Source organism: Engystomops pustulosus, chromosome 5 (genome assembly GCF_040894005.1).
Source record: "Engystomops pustulosus chromosome 5, aEngPut4.maternal, whole genome shotgun sequence".
In the NCBI taxonomy this organism is placed as follows: Eukaryota; Metazoa; Chordata; class Amphibia; order Anura; family Leptodactylidae; genus Engystomops; species Engystomops pustulosus.
Genome location: NC_092415.1, coordinates 80,772,098 through 80,798,113, shown reverse-complemented (window position 1 = coordinate 80,798,113; position 26,016 = coordinate 80,772,098). Strand labels below are relative to the sequence as shown.

General features: G+C 39.0%; 1 protein-coding gene across 3 annotated transcripts in view; it reads right to left on the bottom strand.

Moving 5' to 3' along the window:
- The window catches only part of MYLK4 (myosin light chain kinase family member 4), a 122,827-nt gene that overhangs the window by 47,103 nt on the left and 49,708 nt on the right, over nt 1–26,016 (bottom strand). The window contains exon 1 of one of the 3 annotated variants that reach the window (XM_072152467.1): nt 17,652–18,556. The exons of the other annotated variants lie outside the window; for them this stretch is intronic. Within the exon in view, the coding sequence (XP_072008568.1) occupies nt 17,652–18,317 (666 nt within the window). The 5' untranslated portion in view covers nt 18,318–18,556. Of the gene's footprint in view, nt 1–17,651; nt 18,557–26,016 lie in introns of those variants that run through there. 3 annotated transcript variants of the gene reach the window in all.

Genomic DNA, 26,016 nt, shown 5'->3' with positions numbered 1-26,016 from the left:
ACTCCCCCTCAATACAATGGTTGGTATATTTTAATAGTTTTCAATGCTGATTTTGACTTTTTATTCTGTATTACTGCGAACATACCACTAACCATAAAAACATTCAATTATACAAATCAATATACAACTTTGTAACAAAATGTATTGTGTTAAAACAAGTTATCCCCTATGAACGAGAAAATGTCCCAGCAGTGAGATCTCCACAGTTAGAAATTATACTCTATCCAGGATATAGAACAGTGATGGCTAACCTATGGCACTGGTGCCAGAGGTGGCACTCAGAGACCTTTCTGTGGGCACTCAGGCCATCACCAGAGATGACTCCAGGTATCTTCCTGCAGTCCCAGACAGCCCAGGACTTGCTGTGCACAGAGCTATTTTAAAGTGACAGCTCTACCTGGGACTATTTTCAGCTTTATTGATGTCCTCCTGTGTATAAATCACAAATCAAATTTCTATGTTGGCACTTTGCGATAAATAAGCGGGTCCTGGTTGTAGTTTGGGCACTCGGCCATCACTGATATAGAAGATAACAATGATGGAACCTTTGTAATGCATGAACATTATTCAGGACTAACAATATGTATTTATATAAAATGTATTACAAATTGAGGTCTCCATGTGTGAGTTTAAGATGTGGGAAGTATACAAATATTAATAAAGCACCGCTTCATATGATAAGTAACCCGGGAAGCTTCCTTAATGCTGGTCAATATACCTGCTTCCTCTAGTCAGTCACTGGAAATGACAACATTTTTCACACATTATGTCATGAGAAGAAACATACAGCCTATATTTCACTTATAGTTATTAAAAGTACAGTATAATGAAAATGAAAGTTTTAATATTCTGAAAATATGAAAAATTAAACCAGGGCTGCACAACCCTGTTGCTGGCAGAGACCAATGAGAGCGGCCATTAGTGCAGGAGACCAGGAAGTGGTGATTAAGTCTTCCCCACTCCCAGTATGTCTTGCTCTGCCCTCTCTTCAACTTTGGCTTTATGTCCCAGTGTCAGGACCCATGGAAGTAAAGTAACCAGAGTAAGAGGGGACCCCAGCAGTAAATAAATCTCTGGGGTCTCTACTATTATCTGCTCTGATGGCCTCAACTATTAAAGGTCTTCTCTGGGGGGTTTCCACTATCATACGTCTGCTCTTGAGGTCTACATTTTTTTACTTCTACTCTAGGGGTCTGCTTATGCAGTCTCTAGTGTTATAGGTCTGCTTTGGTTGTCTCTATAATTATGTGTCTGCATTGGGGATCTCTGGTATTAGTGTCTGATTTGGGGTCTCCACTATTATATATCTGTTCTGAGGGTCCTTACTATTATAAGTCTGTTCCGCATGTCTCCAGTATAATAGTCTACCTGGGATCTCCAGTACTATAGGTCTGTACTGTGTTGTACTGTGGTATTTTGGTGCATCTAGGGTTCTGGTTACTAGTGCGGCTCCTTGAAGTTGAGCGGTATGACAATGTGGCCCTCGGACCAATAAAAGTTGTGCCCTGAACTAAATTAATGTATGACAATTCCTGCCTGTTTCAGTTAATAGTAGATTATGTATTTTACTGTTCACTATATCTATTATAATAATAATTCCTTTATTTATATAGCACACACAGATTACAAAGCACTACACAGAGATTGCCAAATCAGGCGCTCTCCCCATGGGGCTGACAATCTAATCAACCTACCAGTGTGTTTTGGACCGTGCGAGGAAACCAATGCAAACATGGAGAGAACATATAAACTCTTTGCAGATGTTGACCTGGATGGGACTTGAACCCAAGACCCCAGCACTGCAAGGCTGTAGTGCTAGCCACTGAGCCACTGTGCTGCCCATATTGTACTGATGCTTGTTATTGAAGGAAAGAAAGTTATAAAGCAGAATCTAAGTGGTAAAGCTAGTGAAAAAGATTGTACAAGTATTCTTCTATATGACATGAAGAGGAACCCTAACATTGTAGTCTGCAGTGTGGATAAGGGAAGTGCTATGGTAGTGCTGGATGTCAAGCTTTATTAGAAGACAGTATATTGCATACTTGACAGAGAGTCTACATATAGGAAACTAAAAGAGGAACCTGTTAATTTATTCTTGGATAACTCGATTAAAGTATTGGAAAAGGGCAAGTCTTTAGGAGTTATTATCCAGAAGGAGGCTGATTTCTTGTTAACCAAGAATACCATCACACCTTTTTATCGCAGTTTTCCCAAGATTCATAAGCCTAGCTTTCATCCTCCATTAAGACCCATTATAGCGGGCATATGTTCGCTCAATGAGGGTATGAGTAATTGGGCAAATTTACACCTTCATCCCCTTGATCATAGAACTCCTGGATATCTTAAGGAGACGTCCTCGGTACTACAAGCAATGCGCAAAATAACATGGCAGGAAGAATATAAATGGGTAACATTCGATATCACAGCCTTATATTCCTCCATTCATCATCATTTTGCGCTGCAAGCTCCTAGACACCATCTTCATCAATATAGTGGATATAGTGATAATCTAAAATAATTTCTTCTTTCCATTAGTTTCCATTAGTTTTAATGGAAAATATTTTCTTCAAACAGAGGGAGCCCCAATGGGGTTGAAATTCATGCCTACTATGGCAAAGTTGTATATGTCCTGGTGGGAGGAGGGTGTCATCTATGACTCTGCCAAACTTTTCATGCTAGATATATTATGGTATGGCAGATTCATAGACATCCTTGTTATATGGAAGGGACCAGAAGACTAAATGAACTTGTTCAGGGATTACATTAATGATAATGCATGTAATTTGAAATTCACACGGGACATGGCGAGGGACAAAATACCATTCATAGATTTATTTTTTAGAGGGAGACCCCCATCAGAGAGTTATTCACACTGAGCCATATCCCAAGCCACAAGCTGTAAATTTGATATTAAAAGCAAGTAGCTTCGCACAATACAGTGAATTCCAGTAGGAGAGATCTGTAGGCTTCAAAAAATGGCTCCAGAGAGTAGATAATCCATACACACTGGGGCTCATTTACTAAGGGTCCGAATCGCGAATTTTCGTCGGGTTTCCCGAATATTTCCGATTTGCGCCAAATTGCCCCAGGATTTTGCCGCACATGATCGGATTGTGGTGCATTGGCGCTGGCTTTCACACGAAAACCTTACAGATTCAGAAAAATGCGAAATTAAAGAAAAAATTTGTGTTGCAAGATTAGCACTCACATACACTGGGACGAAGAAGGTGAACTTCAGCGCAGCAGCGACACCTAGTGGATATCGGGCGCATGAACCTTAGTGAATCCTGGCAAGCTCCGAAAAACGTCGGACAATGCACTGCGGGATCGAGAATGGACCGGGTAAGTAAATGAGCCCCAATGTGAGAAATTACCATCAGATCTAGAATGAGGATATAAAAAGTGGCATATCAATAGTGCTAATAAACATATGATCAATGTCACTAGAGAGTCTCTTTTATCTCCCTGTGTACATACTAAGTAAATGAAGAGGAATAATGATAAAAAAATACTTTTTCTACTAATTAAAATAGAAATAGTAGAGAAATTTGTGATATCATAAAAAAGGATTTACCAATTTTAAATAATAATTCTTTAAAAAGATCAGTACTAAAAGACAGTGATCGTTGATCTTTATTCTCTGGTTCACTACGATTACGGTGATACCTCATTTATATAGTTTTTCTTATTTTTGCTCAATTTTACTGAGCAAAATCAATATTGAAAGAAATCGTCCTTTTTTTTTTTACTATTGACAACTTTTCAGGCGCTTCTGTACACTTACAAATACACTTCTGTATTTACTTTACTTTTGTGTTAACAGGTCTGGTTGAGGGCTTATTTTTTGCAAAAAGAGTTGTTCTTTTCATTCATATCATATTAGGGTACGTAACTTTTTTTGATCACTTTTTAGAATTTCTTTTTTTAGGGTATTTGATTAAAAATTGTATCTACAGGAAGTTTTTGTGTATTTTTAATGCTGTTCACTGAGCAGGTTCAATATTGTTTTAGATTTATTGTACAGATTGATACGAACGCGGTGATACCAAATATGTCCTTTTTTTGTCATCTTATACACTTGTATTGCAGTATACAATGTAAGTAACTGAGCATGCTGCACATGCTGAGTTACTTATGCTGGATCCTGCCAGGAGGCGGAACCGCGCGTGAAGAGGAGCAGACAGCCTTGGGGTACATGCTGTGATCCCAGCGCAGCAGCAGGTGGGATCGGATCCCCCGGTAAGCTCACCGGGGGGGAGGAACCCGATCTACAGGGGACATAATTACACGTCGCCGCATGTAAGGGGTTATGATGTCACAGCCCGACCCATGCACTTGCAGTACCCGATGTCCCACAATCTTCTTCTGACGTGCCGCAATAGAAAGACGTTGCGACAGAAGAAATACCCTTACTGACCACCATAGAAAGCCGATAAGTCATTAAGAGGTTAATATTTGTTAGGTAGGGATATTGTTGGCCTTCTGTATTGCACCACATGCAGTGCTCACTAGCTAATGCTGTACAGGTTAACCCCTATATGCATTATGACATAACTATACATCATGGTGCCATTAGGTCCTGTATATACATGCATTTGAACAAAAGACACCAATGTGACACCATCATGGTGCGCCGGTCAATTGCTAATATAGCCTTCAGGGCCCAACTCTTTTTTAGTGTTTCACTTCTTGCATTCCAAAAGCGGTATCTTTTTATATTTCTATTTACAGAATTGCATGGGGATTTGTTATTTGTGTATAAAAAAGCTGAAAAAAATTCCAAATGCAGTGAAATTGACAAAAGAACACATAATAAATATGTTCAAGCAGCGGATTAAGACTACCATGGGCCCTGTGCTGTATGAGTATTTTAGCCTGTACAAGTCTGGAAGTCACTTGCTACATATGGTACTAGAATCAATCTTTTGGGGGAATGAAGGATGTGTCCCTTCTGTCTGCTGTCAATCAGAGGCTTCAGAACCTTTGGAGGACCTTCAAAAGTTCTGAAATGGCTTTTGTGTACATGTGTATTGAAAGCAGGAACAGATGTATGAGGATGAAGGGTGAAGGCCCTTCTTAGTTTAAAGGACATCTACCACCAGGATGAAGGATTGTAAACCAAGCACACTGACACTGGTTACGGTCTGATTTTTAAGAAAAAAAAGGCATGGAGCATCTCAATCTCATTTACATTACATGTCAGAGGGGGGACACACAAGTATGTCACTGTGCTAGGTCTACAATTATTCATCCTTGTGGTCGATGTCCTATAAAATTTGGTGGGTGGTTTGGGTGGCCATGGGTCCTGCCGAAAGCTTGGGCCCTGCCTATATTATAATCCACTACTGTGTGCAAACTCCAAAGATTCTTTTTTTCATGCAAAAACTGGTGCAGACACAATAATATATCTGGGGCACTGTATTTCTCTACAAATGATTTTACATTTTTTCTGTTTATGTTTGCACAATAGCATATATCTCCTTTCCTCAAACAAACTTAGTTCAAGCATTATACTGTACTGGTTGGACGGACAGGTCCCCCATATCTCTCACATATAGTATGCAAATTACCGGCAAAGATTTGCCTGACCACCACAAAATATAACACTTTCTCTACATCTGTAATTTTAATTCATACAAGGAATCCTATTTCTGGGCAGCACAGCTACAGATCAGCTCTAGAAGAATACTAACACAGAACATTTTCAGTCATGGAAATCCTTCGGGAACAATAGTTGTCTGTTCCTTTTTACATCTGACCAGTGAAATGGTATTGAATTATTCTCTAGTCTGGTTCCTACTATTTGAGAGGTGATGAGTGCAATAACACACTTTCCAGAGGACAAAGTATTCCTCAATAGACGTCAGTTTACTAAGTAGCCTATCATGTTCACTCATGATGTGTTTGGGGAATGTGCTGCCTCCACACTCACATCAATCTTCAGAGTGCCTTAGATAGTTTCAGTCTGTTCCAGAAGGATTATACTGTAAAGTGTTATGTAACAGCATTCATGAAGACGGAAAGAAAACAATTTGGGAAAGGACTTGAATACTCTAAAAAACCACACAGAAGGGGATGCTGTATTTATCATACGCCTGCGCTCGTGCGCCGCTGCATTTTCGCAGCCCGATACATCAAGGGGCTCCAGCCTCTTGATGTATTGGGCAGGGTCCTACGCAGCGTTTATTTCTAGGCAAATTTCAAATTTGTATTTAAATATATACATACAGTATATATATGTGTGTGTGTATGTGTGAGTACATACTTGCATGCATTTTGGTATGTGTTGTGATAATAATAGGACAATATCAAAATTATGAGTACAAGTAGGTGTCCCTCCCTTCCTTTACTTGTGTCTAAACCAGGCCAGGATGGTGGGCCATAAAACCAGTATCTACTGGAACCAAATCATAATACCTAATGCTTTGATTGGGGGATGCTATGAACATCCATTGCCATGGTAAGTAAAAGGTGATGTTCTGTATAGCGATGGTCAAATCTAGAAACCCCCATCGTGCTTTCAACATCAAAGACATATGTTGCATAATTCATATTTCAGCCACATACTTTTCCCTGATAACTCCATTCAGGTCTCTGTTGTTACTGTATCAAGGTCAATGAATGGCACCCCAACAACAGGGAGCAAATAAATAATTCCCAAATTATTACTACTGTTATCATCATGATTAGTATATATGTGTGAGGGACATTATGAGGGAAATGATGGAAGTAAGATCACTATTGTAGGCATCGCAAGATATTGTCATATAAAGATTGAGGAATAAAGATGTCATAAAACACTGGGTCGTAAAAATCCATTAACATGCCCAATCTTCCTCATGTCATCACAGGCAGGGGTGGGCTATGGGAGGTGTTGAAATCTTTCTTAGGTGAAAGTGTTCCCATTGCAGATTGCCAGTTTCTGCTTTCCCCAGGCATCAGAGTTGTAAGGTCCCAAAATGTATGAAGTTCTGTTTTTTATCCCTTTTATTTTTCCAAAATGTTTATTTTTGCATTGTATGTACCTTATATGTCTGTTTATTTTATGTATGAAAACGCATTTTTTGTAAGCAATGTCCTTTTTTATTTTAAAACTTCAATTCTAATGAACCTTCTTGTGTTCTAACAATTCCACAAACTTAGAAGCGACGTGACCTAAATTGATTGCTTAATTAGTGAGTGTAATATTGTATTTGGGCATTGTCTAATGAAAGGTGTCTTGTCAGCCTTATATATGATGAGTGGTGGCAGGTTTTACAGCTTAGGTTTTGGAGGGCGGAAAGTTGTCAGAGGACGGTCCAGTGTGCCCCATCTGGCTCCCTTCTTGAACATAAGTAAGAGGACTGCCTTACGAGGTAGCAAAAGAGGTGTGGTTTTCCTTGTCCCATCTAGGAAAACTTATTTGCAGATTTCGCAGAATCCCCTATTGGAGCATCAATGGCTATAAGTCGCCACACGCATGCAAGATGGCCTTAACTGGCAAACTCTGTGAAGAACTCTGCTTCCACGAATGGGTGGGTGAGACATGTTTTGCTCATTGTAGCAGCCAGTGAAACAACACCAATTCTCCTTCCTCTGCCTGTGGTACTCTCAAAGCAGCAGAGGAAGTTTCAGCAAACATCGGGAAGGGGGAAGTGCTTCTGCACAGACTAACAGCCTGTCAAGCTACAGCATGGAGTCCCTCTGTTAACAACCCCAGAAAATGTCTGGATCATTAGCATTATTTTAAAGTTTATTTTAGGCCATGGGGAGTACCCCTAGTTTATCATGTTACATTTAGATTTTTTTTTAATGGGCACATAACAATTTATTATATCATGGTGGTTGTATTAGTGTAGTGTGGGTCTGCATTATGACATTTTTTCAGCAACATAGGAAGCATTCTGGCTTATATTTTGATGAAAAACTAATATCAGGTGAAAAGTGGGCAGTGTGAATCTATTCCTCTTGTTGGCCCAAGGTACCCCAGTCAAACACTGGTTCCCAGTTATGCATACATTTTAAAAATGGAACGGAAGATCAATCAATCTTAAAGGGGTATTTCAGGAATAAGCATAATTCATATACAAATGGGTCCTTAAAATATAAGCTAATATATAGTAAATTGTTATTTAAAATGCTGCTCCCCTTAGCAGAAGAATGCTGTTGACATACCCTGTAATGAAGAATTTAAATGCTACTGGCCCTTTAATCAGTCAGTTGATTTTCTCTGTGATTTTCTCCGCATGGAGCATACACAGTACAGAAGGTGGCCGCTCCTCACATGTCTTGTACCTGCCTGGGTAGGTCATGTGAGCTATGTTTGGATGTAGTTGGTTGCAGTGCATCCAGTATGACCAGTGTTATGGTGAGACCCATCTCAGTGAAGTAATGTGCAGTGATGGCAGTTACATATCATTACTATGGCAACAGAGCAAAAAATTCTGTTAAGGAAAAGGAGTAACTGAGAACTAAAGGATCATGGGACACGTAGTTTTCAGTGGAGGCCATTTTAGTTATATCACTGCCTACTTTAGAAAGCGCAAAACATTTTGTGAATCATAACATTAAACAATTTAAGCTCTATTTTGTGAGTTTTGTTATATTAATTTATTTATAGCATTATGGGTTTTTGTATCAGACCTCCATATTCCCAGTAAACCCATTTAAGAGTGAAGAAAACTATGAGAAAAAAAGCAGTGTCCAAGACGTTTTCTTGTATCTTGAATTTTTGTAGGCATGATGAGCCAGAATGATTGTATATTTGAACTAAGAATCTGACATATGAGATTATTATATTTAATATTACACCAAAAACATGTTTCTAGGTACAAAAGAACTGAAGATAGAGGCACCTAAAGTGACACTCTCCTGCACTACTAAACTTGACTACTCTGAGATAAATATCACTTTGGGTGAGTTCTTTTTATAGGTAAATGATTCACCTAAAAGAAGGATTTCTAGAAATCAAATTTCATACCCTACTGATTAGTTCAATTGGGTTAAATCTAGTGGCAGGTTCCCTTTAAAAATGTTGATGTTTTCTGCTTGCCTTTTTTCCATAATTATCTTATTTTTTATAATCTATTTTGCTATGTTAGTCCATTTTAAAAATTCTATCTATTGTTAGACAATAAAAAAGAGGTGTAAATTTAGAGTGGACAGTCTTTAACTTCAGACAAAATTTAAGTCTATCTTTGTGCATCTAATTAATGTTTTAATTACTATGAGTTAATCTATTTTCAGTTGTTAGAAGGAAACAAGCCAATGACTAATCAATCCCCAGTACTGAACTACATTTTGGTTCACAAACGAGATCCTGTTTCCAAGGTTACACATGCCTTTCATGATGTGTATCAACTTTCTAGATCCTGTTCCTTGTTATATTCCATTCTATTCAGCCTCTCAGAGAAATTTTCCATACATGTACATTTTTGCATGGAAAGTAGGTTGTGGTCTTAGGAGCTAAGGCTGTTCCTTATGTGTTGGATGTTAGCTGTGTCATTCAGTTCAATAATGCCTGCAGTAGACAGAATTTTAACTGATTTTTAATCCTGATTGGTTAACACCTAAAATGCCAAATGTATAAATAGGTTGACGTGGCAGCTAAGGCTCTAGTGAAGACCCCAGGTCTGCCATGTTAAGATCCCTTTTGTACAATACCAGAGATAACAGTACCTTGTAATAGAATGATTTTGCAGGCAGAAGAAATGGAGTATGTCACCATGTGTAACCACTTTTTTATATTAAACATTTCTTTAGAAAAACTTATCGCCACCAATATTGGATATAAAAGCAGAGAAAAAGCTACCTATCAACAGAAAACAAACCTTCACAGAGCTCAAAATTAAAAACAAAAAGTTCAGGGCGTCTTTAAAGACATTCGAAGAAATGCAAGTCCTGCGCTGCCCACAACCTCTGTCCCTGCCTACTTGCGAACAGAAAGACAAACAAGAGTAACAGACTAAAAGCAAGGCAGGTACACGGGGTCAAAAAGCATGATTTCAAAGAGGTACAAAGACAACAGAGTAGTTGAAGGTACAAGCAAAGGATCAGAATGCAGCAATAGCACATTAGAGTAAACAAATAACCAGAGCCAAAAGACTCGTCTAACAAGCAACTGTACATGGACCAATGAGGAATTTATGCAACACTCTAGTGTTGCAGGAACATGTCCGCACAATTGTAGATCCTAGGAAACTGGCATAAAAGCACTGACAAATCTCCCTCTAGTTTTTCATTACTAAAACATATATATATATATATATATATATATATATATATATATATACAGTATGATCTAATATACAAGTATTGTATAGTGCCAGCAATTGAAGGGGGTTTCCAGGTTATTGATATAGATGCCCACTTTTCTCTGTGTGGGTGCTGGATCCTGAAACTGCAGCTTAGCCGCTATTCTAAATCCTTTCGAGAGCTCATCAATAACATGAGGATGGTAAACTCCTTTAATCAGCCACATGTGTACCTTTGGGGATTGAAAACTTTTAGAAAACAATTAGAAATCTTGCAAATAAAAAAATATACAAATAAGTAATGTAAAGAAATGCTGATTTTGGTAACCTCACTTCCCCCAATGAAAGAATAAAAAATGATCAAAAAACTGTAGGAAACACAAAATGGTACAACTAAAAACTACAATTTACACAAATAACCTCACAATAGTCTACTGAGGTTAAAATAAGTCATGGATCTTATGATTAATAGCTGTATAAATAGGTATGCAGAGTACATCAATAATTCAATTTATAGATATCCTTTCAGGAATTATGGCCCTCAGGAAAATGTTACATTTGAAATCTTGTGATCTTAGGTAAATGACTTGAATTAATAAAATTAGATTGTGGTTTACCAATGACAATGCATTTGCATCTTAGTAAGTGAGATTTTAATAAATCCTTTTCATATGCTGAGTACAAAATGTGAAATTCTGCTTCAGATTTCCATATTAGTAATTGCCTGCTCACTAAAGTAGGATTCTGAAACTTTGCCCTGGCCTAGGGGATATCTTTGGTCTTTTAAAAAGATATTTGCATGATCTCTTACCTGTCCTTCAACTGTAATATTGTGTAGGAGTCATCTGATTATGGAAAATCCTATCACTTAAAATACAGAAACAAAATACTGAAGACTGCAACTACAATTGGTGTGGATTTCATTTGGCACACTGTAGCATTAAATACTGAGACAAAATTATTTGGGGCTGAATTTGTCTCAAGGTTAGTAGTAATAATAAATTCAGTCCATGCAACTGAATGAACAAACAAGAACCTAAAGAAAGATAGCTTTCACAATATAAAACTGTGTAGTATCAGGGGTGACTCCAGTAGATAAATCCAAGAAAGGACAAATATAATGCAGCGCTGTGTTAAAACGTTTTCAAGCTTTATTCTTCAGACATGAACACATTTTTCACATATAGCACATATGGCTGACATGTTTTGAGCCCTTAGATGGCACTTAGTCATAGCCTAACTTACAACAAACAAACAATATACGGTATACATATAGCTACCCAATGAAAATGTTACACACACATCACCGGATGAATGTCTTCAGATCATATGATGCTCTCACCTCCTACGTAACGAAAAGGGTGTAAACCTGCACTATCACATGCGCTCCTTGGAAGAAAAGAACTGTTTATTAAAAGGGAGGAGAAGGGGGCAAACTTGCAGGAACCATGTACTTGTCAGGCATTTATATATATATACATTGTGAGATGTCATAGTAGTAATATATTAACAAGTGTATAATTTGCTAATCAGCTTTATGCACAAAAAATGTCAAAAACACACCTGCCTCAAGAACCAATTGCTGCAAAAAGAAATACCATAAACCACACCTTCAGCAGACCTGAAAAACAATCTAATGGACAAGAAATTAGGGACTCCCATTGGATCCCAACATCCTAAAAACACTCCTACATTTACATTTTGTCTATTCCCGAAAGGCAAGGGGCAGACCTAAAAGCAGCTGACTACTACATACTTATACTCCCACAACAGTAAATTGCAATAGGTTTTAGTGCACATCAGATCAGTAGGAGGGTGCATGAGGACTAGGGATCCAACTCCAAAATATACATAGAAAATGTAGTCCAAGCACACGAATATGCAGAAAACGGGTTTTTATTAGGACATACGGCCAAACACCTTTACCAGCCTTTACCAAACACTGAAAATAGTGAACACAAAATGATTAATCAGTAATAGTAATGACACAATAGTAACATGAATACAAAGACACAAATAAATTCAATATGCGTGCACAGTGTATAATCAATGTATAATTAATATGCATACATGGTATACTGTCTGACAACAGTCAAAACGCTTTGGTATATAGATATCAGGGTGGGACCTAGGGTGGGACCTAGTCAAGTGAATCCATGGAAACGTATAGTGGGCTTTTAGATGTAGGTTAGTGATCCTCAGGTAAAGCTGGAAACACAGAGGAGATCCTGGTGGAAGGGAGCAAATATTAGAATGTAAATAGTCTTACCATAGGCCAACAGGAAAATGGGGAGGTTTGCAGCGTGATGGCACCTGGGGATAGTACAGCAGTACTTCAGGTAATGGTGCTTACTGCATAATGGGGCAGCCCGCTATTTAAATGCGCAATGTTGTCACTTCCGGTTCTGAGGTGTATTAATGCCGGGCTTCGCTCTGTGTGCACGCTGCGGCCGGCAGGAATTTGCGCAATAGGTCACTTCCAGTATCGGCAAGTGAAGGTAACTGTAGGTAACTAGGGACACGATCTTAGGGTTACGATCTTACGCTGAGGAGCAGACGGCTGTGTGAGGGTGTAAGGGAACGAGGATGCAGCGGAGGGAATGCTGGGGTGGTACGTATAGGACACAACAAGAGCGGGTACAGTGAAAAGTAGTATGATAAATGGAATAGTATGGAGAAGAATGATAGAAATGAAAAGGAGAGAGAATATGTAATGGAGGGGGAAAGGAATGATGAAGAGAGTAAAAAGAGAGAGCCTGAAAGGAATGTGGAGATGAAGAGAGGGATAAATGGAAAGATAAAGATAAGATATAGGCTGCTACGCCAGCCGAAAACGTTCACACATGAATTTTGGCCGTATGTCCTAATAGAAACCAGTTTTCTGCATATTAGTGTGCTTGGACTACATTTTCTACTCCCACAACAGTGTTTCACCAATGAAACCAAGATAAGAAATGGACTATCTTTCACATTTACGCCTACCCGGAATGAATGCTCCGCCCATCCAGACAAAGGATGCTGCTAACATGACTATAGTAGGAATTACTGAATTACTACTTCTTACTTAAAAGTTCCTTAACCCCTTTCCGAGAGTTACATAACACACTGCATTAAGTTTGTATTGAGCTTGATCAAGCCACTCTTTTGGAAAAAAAATAAAACAGTAAATAAAAGCAATTCTGCAATTAAAAAAAATGCATGAAGTGAAAGTCCCCTAAACACCAACATTACATATATATATTTTAAAAAGTACAAAATACAGAAAATCACAATAAAATATTTGGTTTTGTCTGTAAACATTTTTCCAAAACATTATTGCACCTGCTCGGTGAGCGCCATAAAAAAAACTCGAAAAACTTCACAAAAATATTAGTTCATGAAATATTTTCAGAAATGTTCTAAAAAGTGATCAAATAAAGTTATGTGTGCTAAAACGGTACCAAATGGTTGTGTTGACACATATGAACCGGAGAAAGCGCTTTTGTGCAAAATTGCCGTAGTTCTTGCTGTAATGTGATCTCCTGCACTTTGTTCCCCTCCCTCCCCATGTACAATATACCTTGTGAGTATTTCTAAATAATTGTCGAAGACAACATGGTGAATGCCATTCCTACTTCTATTTTGTGTCTATTTTTAATGCTGCTATTGGATCAAAAGGAATAGAGCACCATTTTTGCCTATTTTTTATTTGAATACCCATGTTCCAACATATATGTCATATTTGCCAACCATATCCACTAAGGGACCTATAACACATGTAGTGTGAACAGGGACCACTCCACATCCCTCCTTTTTTCATTGTTTACTCAACTATTTAAAGTCCCGCTCTGCTTACCGTATACACTCGAGTATAAGCGGACCCAAGTATAAGCCGAGGCCCCTAATTTTACCACAAAAACCTATATTTTTTTTTACTTGAGTATAAGCTCAAAAAACTAGGCTTATACTCGAGTATACTTGATATGTGAAATGAAGCCTCCTGTCTTTTTCCTCATCGGCCAGACCTTCCTGTCCATAAAATGGCTGCAAATGGAGGGTCATGTGATCTCTATCTGCCGATTCATGGAAGCAAAGCAGAACATTCAATAGATGTGTATTGGTAAATGACCTAATATCCTGCCCCCCACACATACACACACATTACAAAAACCATGAGCTAAAGTGGCCGACCCCTTTGATTTACTGAATTTGCTCATATTTGAGCAATATGTGTAGGATTCTTCCAACATATGATGTGGGATGCAGTAGTGAAATATAGGCATTTTGGGCAGTAGCTGGGGGCCCAAGTCTTCACTGAAATTCTCATACATCTGTACCTGCTCTCTATATACATGTACAAAAGAGTGATCGCAGGACCTTTAAAGGTCCTCCAAAGGTAACTGCAGATTGAAAGCAGGTGGAAGGGACACATCCTCCATTTTCCAAGAAGCTTGACTCTGGTATCATATTTGGAAATGTATGTATTCCAGACTTCTAGGGGCCATAGTATTCATACAGTCCAGGGGCCTTGGTAATCTTTATCCACCCCTTGTGTGATGAGATCATATTGAACTGCAAATGACTGCAGATTTGTGTTTAATACCTTCATGTCTGATCATGGACTTATTTTTCACTTGCTTTGCAGTGGTTTCTATTAACAATGGAGGCACAATAGCTGTGCCGAGTTTTTCCAAACACAGATGCCAGTAGTGGCGGATGTTAGTGTCTGTCAAGGTTTTTTATAGTGCCACTTGTTACTGCCACTGTTTTGAGGGCAACAATAGTGCTGAATGCTGTGCTATTGTTGCAAGTGAGGTTTAATAGAACTGGTGACAGAGCAATGTGAATACAGCACAGCCGAGAAAAATACTTTTAAAAGACCCTGAGCAGAGACCCTAATTATCATTCTGGTTTTGAACTGTGATATACTGTATTAGTGTAAGCCGGAAGAGTGTATTTACACTGCCACGTGGAAGCTAACAGGAGGCACGCTCTGTACAGCAACATATGTCCACTTTCTGAATTCAAAAAGCATCTGCTAGCAGAAGATTTACATAAAACAAACAGGGAATTGCAAAGCCTTGAAAGGACAGCAGAGTAGACTGGACTGGACTGGCTGAATGGAAACATTTTAGTTTAGTTTTGTGACTAACATTTTAAACTAGCTGTTTTTTGTTTTTTTTTAAGAGATGGCTTTGATCAACATGAATGTATCACACCAGTGATACTTTTTTCAAGAAATACTTCTTAAGCACATAAGAGTGTGGCAGATTTATCAAGCTGTCTAAAAGTCAGAATATTTCTAGTTGCCCATGGAAACCAATCACAGCTCCCCTTTCACATATTCATGACCACTGGTAAAATGAAAGCTGAGCTGTGATTGGTTGCCATGGGCCACAAATAATATTCTGACTTTCAGACAGCTTGATAAATCTGCCCCATAGTGTTTAAAGTTAGACCGTGCAAAGAAAATGACTTCCTGCACACCAATATGTGTTGTTCTCTGGCCGCAAACAGGAGATGCATTGCAAAGGCATATGTGAGAAAAAACAGGTCTTGTGTTGTCTTTTCTTCATCTGTTTTTGCAGATCCACCAAAAAAGCGTAAGACTGGCAAATGATGTCACTAGCTTTTCTCATCCTCTTCAATGTGTTACATGATTAAACTGATCCACTAATAGAGTTGGCACACTGATGACAACCATGTTGAATCTGTATTTACTGCCTCCACACAGATCTGTGGAAAACACATCGGGACTCATTTACTATGGGTCCGCGGACCGCATTTTCGTCGGGTTTCCCAATGATTTCCGATTTGTGCCACATTTAGAAGGATTTTTCGCGCACGCAATCGGATTTTGGCACAATCGCCCCGACTTTCATGCGGCGCAAATCAGGGGGCGTGGTCTTCGAACAACCCGACAGATTCGGGCTTTGAATTTAAAATTCAAATTGTGTCGCAAGACATGAACTTACAAGCATCGGTAAGAAGAAGGTGAACTCCGGCGGAGTCCTGCGACAGATGCAGGGAATCGGGTGCACGACCTACGTGACTCACGCCGGACTTCATCTTCCTCGGACCATCCGGATTGGGGATCGCGACCGGATCGGGTAATTAAATTTGCTCTTTTGGCCCATATTTACTAAGAACAGTGCAAACTGTTTGCCTGTGTAGTGTGAAGAGTGTTCAAGATTCTGGATTTATGGCACTCGTTTTTCATGAATCTGGCGCTCCCTGTACTGCCCTGATAGAGTGCACCACTTTTTTATGGTGCACCTTTAGCATAGGGCATGGCTGAGCACCAGAATTCCCCCTTCAGTATAGAAATTTGTGGTGTATGAAGAATAGTACAGCTGCGCCACCAAGCGGTTTTGAGCAACACAAATGTGGCGCGGGGACTTAAATACCTGTGCAAGAAGTTTGCACCCAAAATAACATTGCAAAGTCAGAAAACTGGCGGACGTCCCTTAGTAATTGTGCCCCCAATGATGTCTATGTCCATCAAAATACATGAGTCAGTGTGCCTTTAATTAAGTAAAAAGATAGCACATGGATAAAACAATGTTTTGTAACCGTAGTCAGTCTATTAATCAGGGACCATGTAGTTGTCTGTTTCACAGACCAACCATAGTGTCAAGAATACTACTCTGTACAATATAGTGATACATGATGCAAGGAGTCCCTGCTTCCCTACAAAACAGCAGCACCAAACTGAGATTACAATTTGGTACTGCCTTTTTATGGGAAAAGGGACATCTTGCTTCTGCATGGACTGCATGGTCCATGATCTGTGGATCAATTAACGTAATATAAAAAGTTACATTTAAAAAAAAAGTGTCTGATGCTGACTGTGTTTAACAGTGTCCACTAACTCTATACCTACAATTTGTTGCTTCAATTTATGGCAAACAAAACATGCAATGATTTTGGTTTACTGGCATACTTTGTTTTGGTACAATTTAGGCCACTCCTGCTTTGTAAGGTCACTCCCTTTCTGTAAAGCAGCCCCTCTAAAAAAAATGTCTAAAACAGAAGATGAATGTGACATAATGTATACTTGCATACAGGCTTTTGGTACAATTTAAAACAGATTTTGTCCAAAACAGATTGATAAATATGCTCCAATTTATACATCATAATTTTGAATAAATGGTCCAAAAATTGGCATATCTGGCTTTAGGTATATAGGTCCAAAAACATTGCTATGAACTCAACATGAAATACAAAATCTAATACTTCTAAGCTACAGATCTTTTATTGTCTGATATGCCATTTTACTGTCATGCATATCTAAAACATGTCCAAACCATTTCACACACATAAAATAAAAACTATAGCAATTTGATTATTCTACTAGTACATAACAATATTATTATGTATAGTATATGTAACTTTGATTCTATTTATATTGAATGTGCAGATATTGTTGATCAATCTTACCTTTTTATTTCTTTTTTTCTTCTTCTTGGTCTCTATAACTTTTATACAGTTTTTCCCCTTATTTCCCCCATTACCTTTCTTTACATTTGTGTTTATTTTTTTGTCCACTCGAGGAGGTTGTGGTGAATATTGTCTTTTATGGAAAAACTCAAATAATGTAGATAACTTAATCTGCTCCATTAAAAAATGGATCACTCCTTGTGTTCCAAGCAGTATCTTTTCAACACCATCCAGTCTTTTTGCTTGCTCTTCTGAATATTTGTTTATTGAAGAAAGGTGACTGATCATTTCCAAAAAATGTCCTTTTATTTCCAAAAACATATCCTTAACTTCTAGTGTGTCACTTCTCTGATGCATATTTTCAGCTTCAGGGCTTTCTATTTTGAGAACTCTTAGGTCTTTTTCAATATCCACAATATCCTGTGAAATATTTTCAAGCTTTTCAAAGACGTTGTCGTGCCCCAGCAAAATAGCTTCCATTTTGTGGCTTAGAAAGTCCAGCTTTGTATCCATAATGTTTATGCTTGTTGGAGTCTTTGTGGCTAAGGGAATCTGTGATGTCTTCTGCATATTGGTGGGCCCTTGATTTTGAATAGCTTTTGGATCATACCTTTTGGCCAGAGAGTTCACCAGTGAAGTCTTGGAAATCTTATTGGCTGCACTCATTGTGAATGCTTACTCAGTGGAAATGTATATTCTGCTGAGATTTCAAAAGATGAGGCTGCAAGAAGTTCTCTGTTTCCTTCGTGTAAATCACAGCTGTTTACTAACCAATATGAACTCCAGAGAAGGCTTCCTTATGTTGTTTTTTTCTTCATGCTAGTGATGGGAAAAGCTTCAAACATCAGAAAACTAGCAAAGAACATGTATAATTAAGAAGCTGACTGACAAATCTATATGCAGTGAGCCCTTTGACGTCAGATGTACAACAGGGAATGGTCTCTATTCTAACTTCGATGTAATTTGACAGCAAGGGGCCTGCAGGACATTTGAGAAGCCTCATTCGCTAAAGGGTTTCTGTAGCCTGTTCTTGCATGTCAGATTTATGCTTGTTTCATGCAACATGATCTTAGTGGTCAAAGAATAAAAGCCTCTGAAGAGTGTCTAAAACTGATGTAGATGAAAGGTTTACAAGGGAAAACAACACTTAATATATCAAATCAATTATCTGGATAAGCAGTATGCACACTAAAGGCACTTGCTTTTCTTGCTTCCAATCTCCTACAAAAAGGCAGACATTTTTTATACCCACAGGTTTGAAGTGAAGCACATATTTGTAATGTGCACTGAGGGTTCTGTAGGTTATGTACATGTCTATTTACACAAATAGCTTGTGCCAATGTGATCTGATTACACACAAAATAGCTCTCACAATGGGCACACTGTATTTATCTTTACACAACTGTAAACCTACTGTATCTATTACACTTATAAAAACAAGTGGTCCCCTACATAAGGCCACCCGACTTACAGACGACCCCTAGTTAGACGGACCTCTTTGCCCACTGTGACCTCTGGGGAAGCTCTCTGGATGCCTTACCTTACACAGCTCCATATACTGAAGAATTAATTAATTATTAGCGTCAAAAGATGGTGAGACTAAAAAAAATTTTTTGTGCGCAAGGTTTTAATGTATTAAAATAAATAAAACCTGTATAAAAAGTGAGGAGACAAGAAGCTCCACATCATGAGATCAAGGTCTAAAGGTACGGGGATAATGCAGTTATAACATACCCCTATGTATGGACCCAAAAAAACGACCCGAAAAACAGACTACCTCATCCGAAATATAAATGGAAAAAGGGTAATAAACAGAGTATCCCAAAAAGTTTGCCTTGAACAAAATAACACAGACATAAAGATTGCAGTTCTCTCGGACAAATATAATAAATAAATGCTATAATAAAATGTATTTGCTATATACAGATAAAGTCCCCAAGTGTTAAAAAAATATCCAAAGGCATAAGCTTTCTCTCCTTTTATGAACCACACATTATTTTGGCATCAAAAACTGCATCAGAAAACCTGAATATTGAATGAGGTTTATGCAATTCCATGTTCTCTCAATCACTTACTAAAACTATGCAGTACAGACAAAAGGTTTGAACACACGTTCTCATTCAAAGAGTTTTCTGTATTTTAATGGTTATAAAAATAGTAGATAAACACTGAAGGCATTAAAACTATGAATTAACACATTTGGAATAATATTTACTTAACAAAACAGTGTGAAACAACTTTAAATATGTCTTATATTCTAGGTTCTTCAAAGTAGCCACCTTTTGCTTTGATTACTGCTTTGCACACTCTTGGCATTCTCTTGATGATGGTTTTCACATCACAGTGTGCCCTGTCAGATTTAAAGTGGGATTTCTTGCCTTATAAATTGGGTTGGAACCATTAGGGGATTCATAACTGATAGTCCTACTGAATAGACTGTTGTAATTTGTATTATGGCAAAAAAAAAAATCAGCTAAGTAAAGAAAAACGAGTGGCCATCATTACTTTAAGAAATGAAGGTCAAACAGTCTGAAAAATGGGGAAACTTTGAAAGTGTCCCCAAGTGCAGTTGCAAAAACCATCAAGCACTACAAAGAAACTGGCTCATATGAGGACCGCCCCAGGAAAGGAAGACCAAGAGTCACCTCTGCTGCAGAGGATAAGTTCTTCCGAGTCACCAACTTCAGAAATTGCAGGTTAACAGCAGCTCAGATTAGAGATCAATGCCACACAGAGTTCAAGCAGCAGACAAATCTCCACAACAACTGTTAAGTGGAGACTGTGTGTGGCAGCCTTCACGGTAACAGAGCTGCTAGGAAACCACTGCTAAGGACAGGCAACAAGCATAAGAGACTTGTTTGGGCTAAAGAACACAAGGAAAGTAATGGACTTTGGTCCAATGAGTCAAAATTTTAGATCTTTGGTTGCAATCACCATGTCTTTCTGTGACGCAGAAAGGGTGAACAAATGGACTCTACATGCCTGGTCCCCACTGTGAAGCATGGAGGAGGAGGTGTGATGGTGTGATGGTGCTGGTGACATTGTTGGGGATTTATTAAAAATTGAAGGAATACTGAACCAGCATGGTTACCACAGCATCTTGCAGCGGCATGCTATTTCATCCGGTTTGCTTTTAGTTGGACCATCATTTATTTTTCAACAGGACAATGACCCCAAACACACCTCGAGGCTGTGCAAGGGCTATATGACCAGGCCTACCCAGTCACCAAACCTGGACCCAATCAAGAAAGCAAAAGATGGCTACTTTGAAGAACCTAGAATATAAGACATATTTTCAGTTGTTTCACACTTTTTGTTAAGTATATAATTCCACATGTGGTAATTCATAATTTTGATGCCTTCAGTGTGAATCAATTTTTATAGTCATAAAAATACAGAAAACTATTTGAATGAGAAGGTGTGTCCAAACTTTTTGTGTGTACTGTAGACTGTAGGCAGCTGAGTTACTGGAAAGAGTTTGAGGCCCCTTCCACACTTGCGAGTGTGATGCACTGGCCCGAACGCTGCAAACCGGAACTGAACTGACATGCTGAGTTCAGTTCCGGTTTGAAGCGTTCAGGCCGGGAGATCCAGGCAGTACTTGCTGCAAGTGTGATGCAAGTTGAGCGCATCACACTCGCAAGTGTAGAAGGGGCCTAATAGTTGCCAGAAACAGAAACAGCTTGTTGATGAGAAGACCAACATCGTAAATGTTAATCAGTACACTGTAAGCCACATGAAGATAATCCTTTACATTGTATCCAAGAAACATATACAGTACTTTATACACTATAAAAGTTGTTCTAATGGAGAGTTACATTTTCAAAGTAAAATCCATTTTACCACTAGAGGCTTCAAATTCAACTGAAAAACATGGTGCAGTGTTTCTCTGTAATAAGATTTAATTTTTTCCCATCAACTCCACTTCTATTGAAATACTGTACAGTATATCTACATGAAAATAGATACTCATTCTGTATAGGGCTATGTGCTGTTGACGTAATGTCACAGCTGAGTGTCTGTATACCAACTATACCATAGTGATAGAGAGAAGCAAGTGTAGCTAGTTTATTATTTAAGACACCTGGGCATATTTTATTTCAATTAAAGGTTAGGGGAACGACCCTCTCATTGGGGAGACTGGGGTTCACTTGTTAATGTTTATAGAGATCTGATATGCAAACTGTGTTGAATTGTGCTGTAATTGATTTTATACCCTCCTTGGTTTGCACTACCTGAGCTGGGTGATTACAGTTTGGGGGTATCTAGGTAGTGGACAAACACCTGGGTGAGAAATATGCCGCCTAAGGTTAGCTCAAGAAAGTCTACAGGACTCTGTTCCCCTAAGGACAGAGATAAAAAACTCCTCCAAATTAGATAAATATCTAAAAACTCCCCCAAACAAGAACAATAAAACCCCCAAAGACATTGAAGCAGGAACTAGATTTGCTGCATTACAAAGCAACAATGAGGATGAGAGGAAATTAAAAAAAAAAAACTAACTTAACAATTGAAGGTATACAGGATCAGATAACAACGACTAGGAATGACATACGTCTTATCAAAGAGGATTTTAGCCAGATCCAGAACCATCTAAGAGAACAGGAGGATAGAAATCACTAAGATTGAGAAACTGGCTGAATCTAATAAAAAGCTATTATCAAAATGGAGGTTGATAATAAAATGTTACAGGAGAAGATCTTGGAAGACAGATCTAGAAGGGTCAACATTAGATTAGTAGGTTTCCCAGAAGGTGTAGAACAAAAGGATACTGTCCAGTTCGTGCACTGGTGGTTTATAGAAACCCTTGGAAAAGAACTGTTCCCACAGAGACTAATGATTGAGAGAGCTCGCCGTCTTTGGTAAAAATACTGTCTTCAAGAGATAGGGATTTGATTGAACTCCGCAAAAGGAAGCAGATCACATACAACAGTACCAAAATATCAGCTTATCCTGACTTTGCGATTAACACTATGCAGAAAAGGAAAAGCTTTTTAAGTCTAAAAAAAAATACTGGCACAACATGATGCACCGTACTCGTTATTACATCCAACGAAACTCCGGGTGATTTATCAAGATAAGACTATGTTCTTGATTTCCCCTGAGGAGGGATTTAGTTGGGTGGAATCAAAAGGACTATAAATCAACTACATTTTCGATGACTGTAATGTGGAGTCTTGGAGGGGGGCAAAGGGTGGGGGTTGGAGATTGCTAGGAGGTAGAAGTGGTGCAGATACTTCTGCACACAGGAGTTGTTGGGGTGGGGTCTGCCGAGGGGGGATGGTTTTTTTTTCTCCTTCTCATCTCTCATTACAATTAAAAGGTTAACATGGTACGTGTAGTTACATAGAATGAAGGGGATTAGGAGAGAGAGAAAAGAGATGTGTTATATTTGATCTTGTTCAGCACCACCTCCCTGCTATATTGTGTTTACTGGAAACCCACCTTACTGCGGAAACAATCAAACACATGAAGAGAAAATGGGCTTCTATTGAATTATGCAACTTTCTCGACTTATTCTCGAGGGGTTAGCATGTGTTCATAACTCTGTGGATTTCCTTTTACTATCATCTAAACTTGACCCTGAAGGAAGATATGTTTTTTTTATATGGGTAACTATATGGGGTGGTGTATATTCTCCACCTTTCTCCCTGCAGGTCCTAAAAACATTATTAACATTTGTCAAACAAAATAATAATTGCCCGGTATGGGCCTTTGGTGACTATAATTGTGTCATTAATCCGCCATTCGCTAGGATTACTAGGGCCAATGGTAGAGTTATGAAGCACCTCATTCTACATTTTGTGCTGAAACTGGGTTTTTTGATGTGTGGAGGATGAAGAATGGGAAAAGAAAGGCATTCTCATGCTTCTCAAGTTCAACTGGGTCCATGTCTCGGATAGACATCATATTGGCCACAGAGAATGCATTGTCTTATACTAAAGCTATAAAGTACAAAATATAGTGATTGAACACATTAAAAGAAAAGGCACCCCAAAAATCTATATAATGTATTTTTTGACAGCAGAAAACCAAGCTATTGCATATGCGATGTAAAAATAATAAATCAAAGTGAGCAGAATTATATATACCACAATACACAACATAAACAAGAAGTTACACTCCCAAAAATGCTAAAACAAAAGCAATGCAATATTTAGTTTTAATCCACAAAAGTAAAAAGCTCCTATTCTGTCAAAATCTTTTTTTCAGAAGAGATGGCCTACCATGTATACAAAAATAACTTTTAGTTAAAGGGCACCTACCACCCCGATTCTACCAATAAAGGTAGAAGGGGTGGTAGGTGGATGGATGGGACGTGAGGATAGCCCTTTTTTGGGCTAATCCTCACGTCCCGGGTGTCTTTTAGAAAACTTTATTGTAGCTATATGCTAATTTTTTTATGCGGCTACTGGGGCGTGGAGTAGCCGGACATGAGGCTACTAGTCGCGGCTACTCCACGCCCCAGTAGCCACGTTACTCCGCCTATCAGATAATCCTCGTCCGAGTCCCCCGTCTACTGCGCATGTGCAGTAGTTCCGGCCCCGGAGCCGTGGGCCTGCGTTCTGTGCAAGCGCAGTATGCATTGGACCCGGACGAGGGCGCGCAGCTACCAGGAGCTGCGCACCGAAGATTATGTGGTAGGCGGAGTAACGTGGCTACTGGACCGGACATGAGGCTACTAGTCGCGGCTACTCCACGCCCCAGTAGCCGCATAAAAAAATTAGCATATAGCTACAATAAAGTTTTCTAAAAGACACCCGGGACGTGAAGATTAGCCCAAAAAAGGGCTATCCTCACGTCCCATCCATCCACCTACCACCCCTTCTACCTTTATAGGTAGAATCGGGGTGGTAGGTTCCCTTTAATACAATTAAAACTGTGATAAATTGCAAAAATTACATAAAAGATAAAAATTTCCACTTAAATTTATAGTGGTGCAGCTTAAACAATTATACAAACACATCTATTCAGAGTGAAAGAAGCAAAATTTTCTTTGATAAATACATTTCTTCCTTTTATTCTGATAAATAAATACTTATTGTAATGAGGAACATGGGAAGAACAGACAAGACAGTAACCCAAAAACTGAGGACCCCCACCTGCCTGCCCAAGGTGATATGGGACAACTAGAAGACTACGCCAAAGTGAGAACAGGGCCAATAAAAAAATAACACAAAAGTGTGGTCAGTTGTGCCAGGTCACAGCAAAGATAGAAAATAAGGCACACATGTACAAAGGGATAGTCTCAGAACATTAGCAAAAATTAGAAAAGTACAGAAGTATAGAAAGAGCTTCAAACTGAGTAACTCTTAAAGCGTAGAAAAAAGATCAAGCAAAACTAAAACTGGCACTGGACTCAATGAAAACAAAACACTTATAGGAGACCAGAACCACAGCTTTAGGCTGCATTCACACGACAGAAAGGGGGACGTATATACGGCCGACGTATATACGGCCGATATACGTCTCCCATAGATGGCAATGGGCGCGCGGCGCCCTATGGGAGCTGTACGTACCTCGTGAAAAAATAGGACATGTCCTCTCCCCGAGCGCTGCCGTGTGCCCGCCATGCTACGGTACGGCGGGCACCGGTCGTGTGAATCAGGCCTTAGGATGAGCAGGAGTCTTTCAATCACAACATTATCTGTTGCTTGAACAGCCCAGACTGCAGAAGGATAAGGGTACAGTGCAATCAACTCCAAATAAGCTAGCAAACTAAGTGCGTGTTCACACAAGAAAATGACAAATAAATACAAACTAATCAACCCATCCACAGTCACACTCCATGGACAGCTGGCTGTGTTATGCAAATAACTAGCTCTGGGCCAGGGAAAGGGAAGGAAGAAGGAGGGAATTATGAACACAAGAGGCCAACATAATTATTCAGATGAAGAACTAAACGTCCTATTTTTCATATCTATCTTTTTTCTCAGCATTGGCAATATTTGAAGGAAAAACAAGATATCAACTGGTATCAGAATGAAAACGCCAGCCTTTAAGTAAGTTCAGCTCAAAACAGTGCTATGCTAGTGGTTGATTTCCTTTAACCCCTTAACCCCTTTAAACCCTCAATGTTCCTGATCATCCTGTAACTGGGGTATGGGGTATGGGGTATGAAGCATGCTCAAGGCTGAGCCCTCTTCATACTCACTAGGTGTTTGCTGCACAATCGAGCAAACACCCGTAGCTAACACCTGCAATCGGTGCTAGCAGCGATCACTGGTGTTAATCTTTTGATTGCCGATCGTGTGGGCTCCGCCATCTTGGCTCAGATTGTTGCTCCCTGTGACGTCATCAGGGAGCGGAGACCCATTGCCATGACAGCATCCGGTCACACAAAGATCCAAGGGTGTCATGTTTT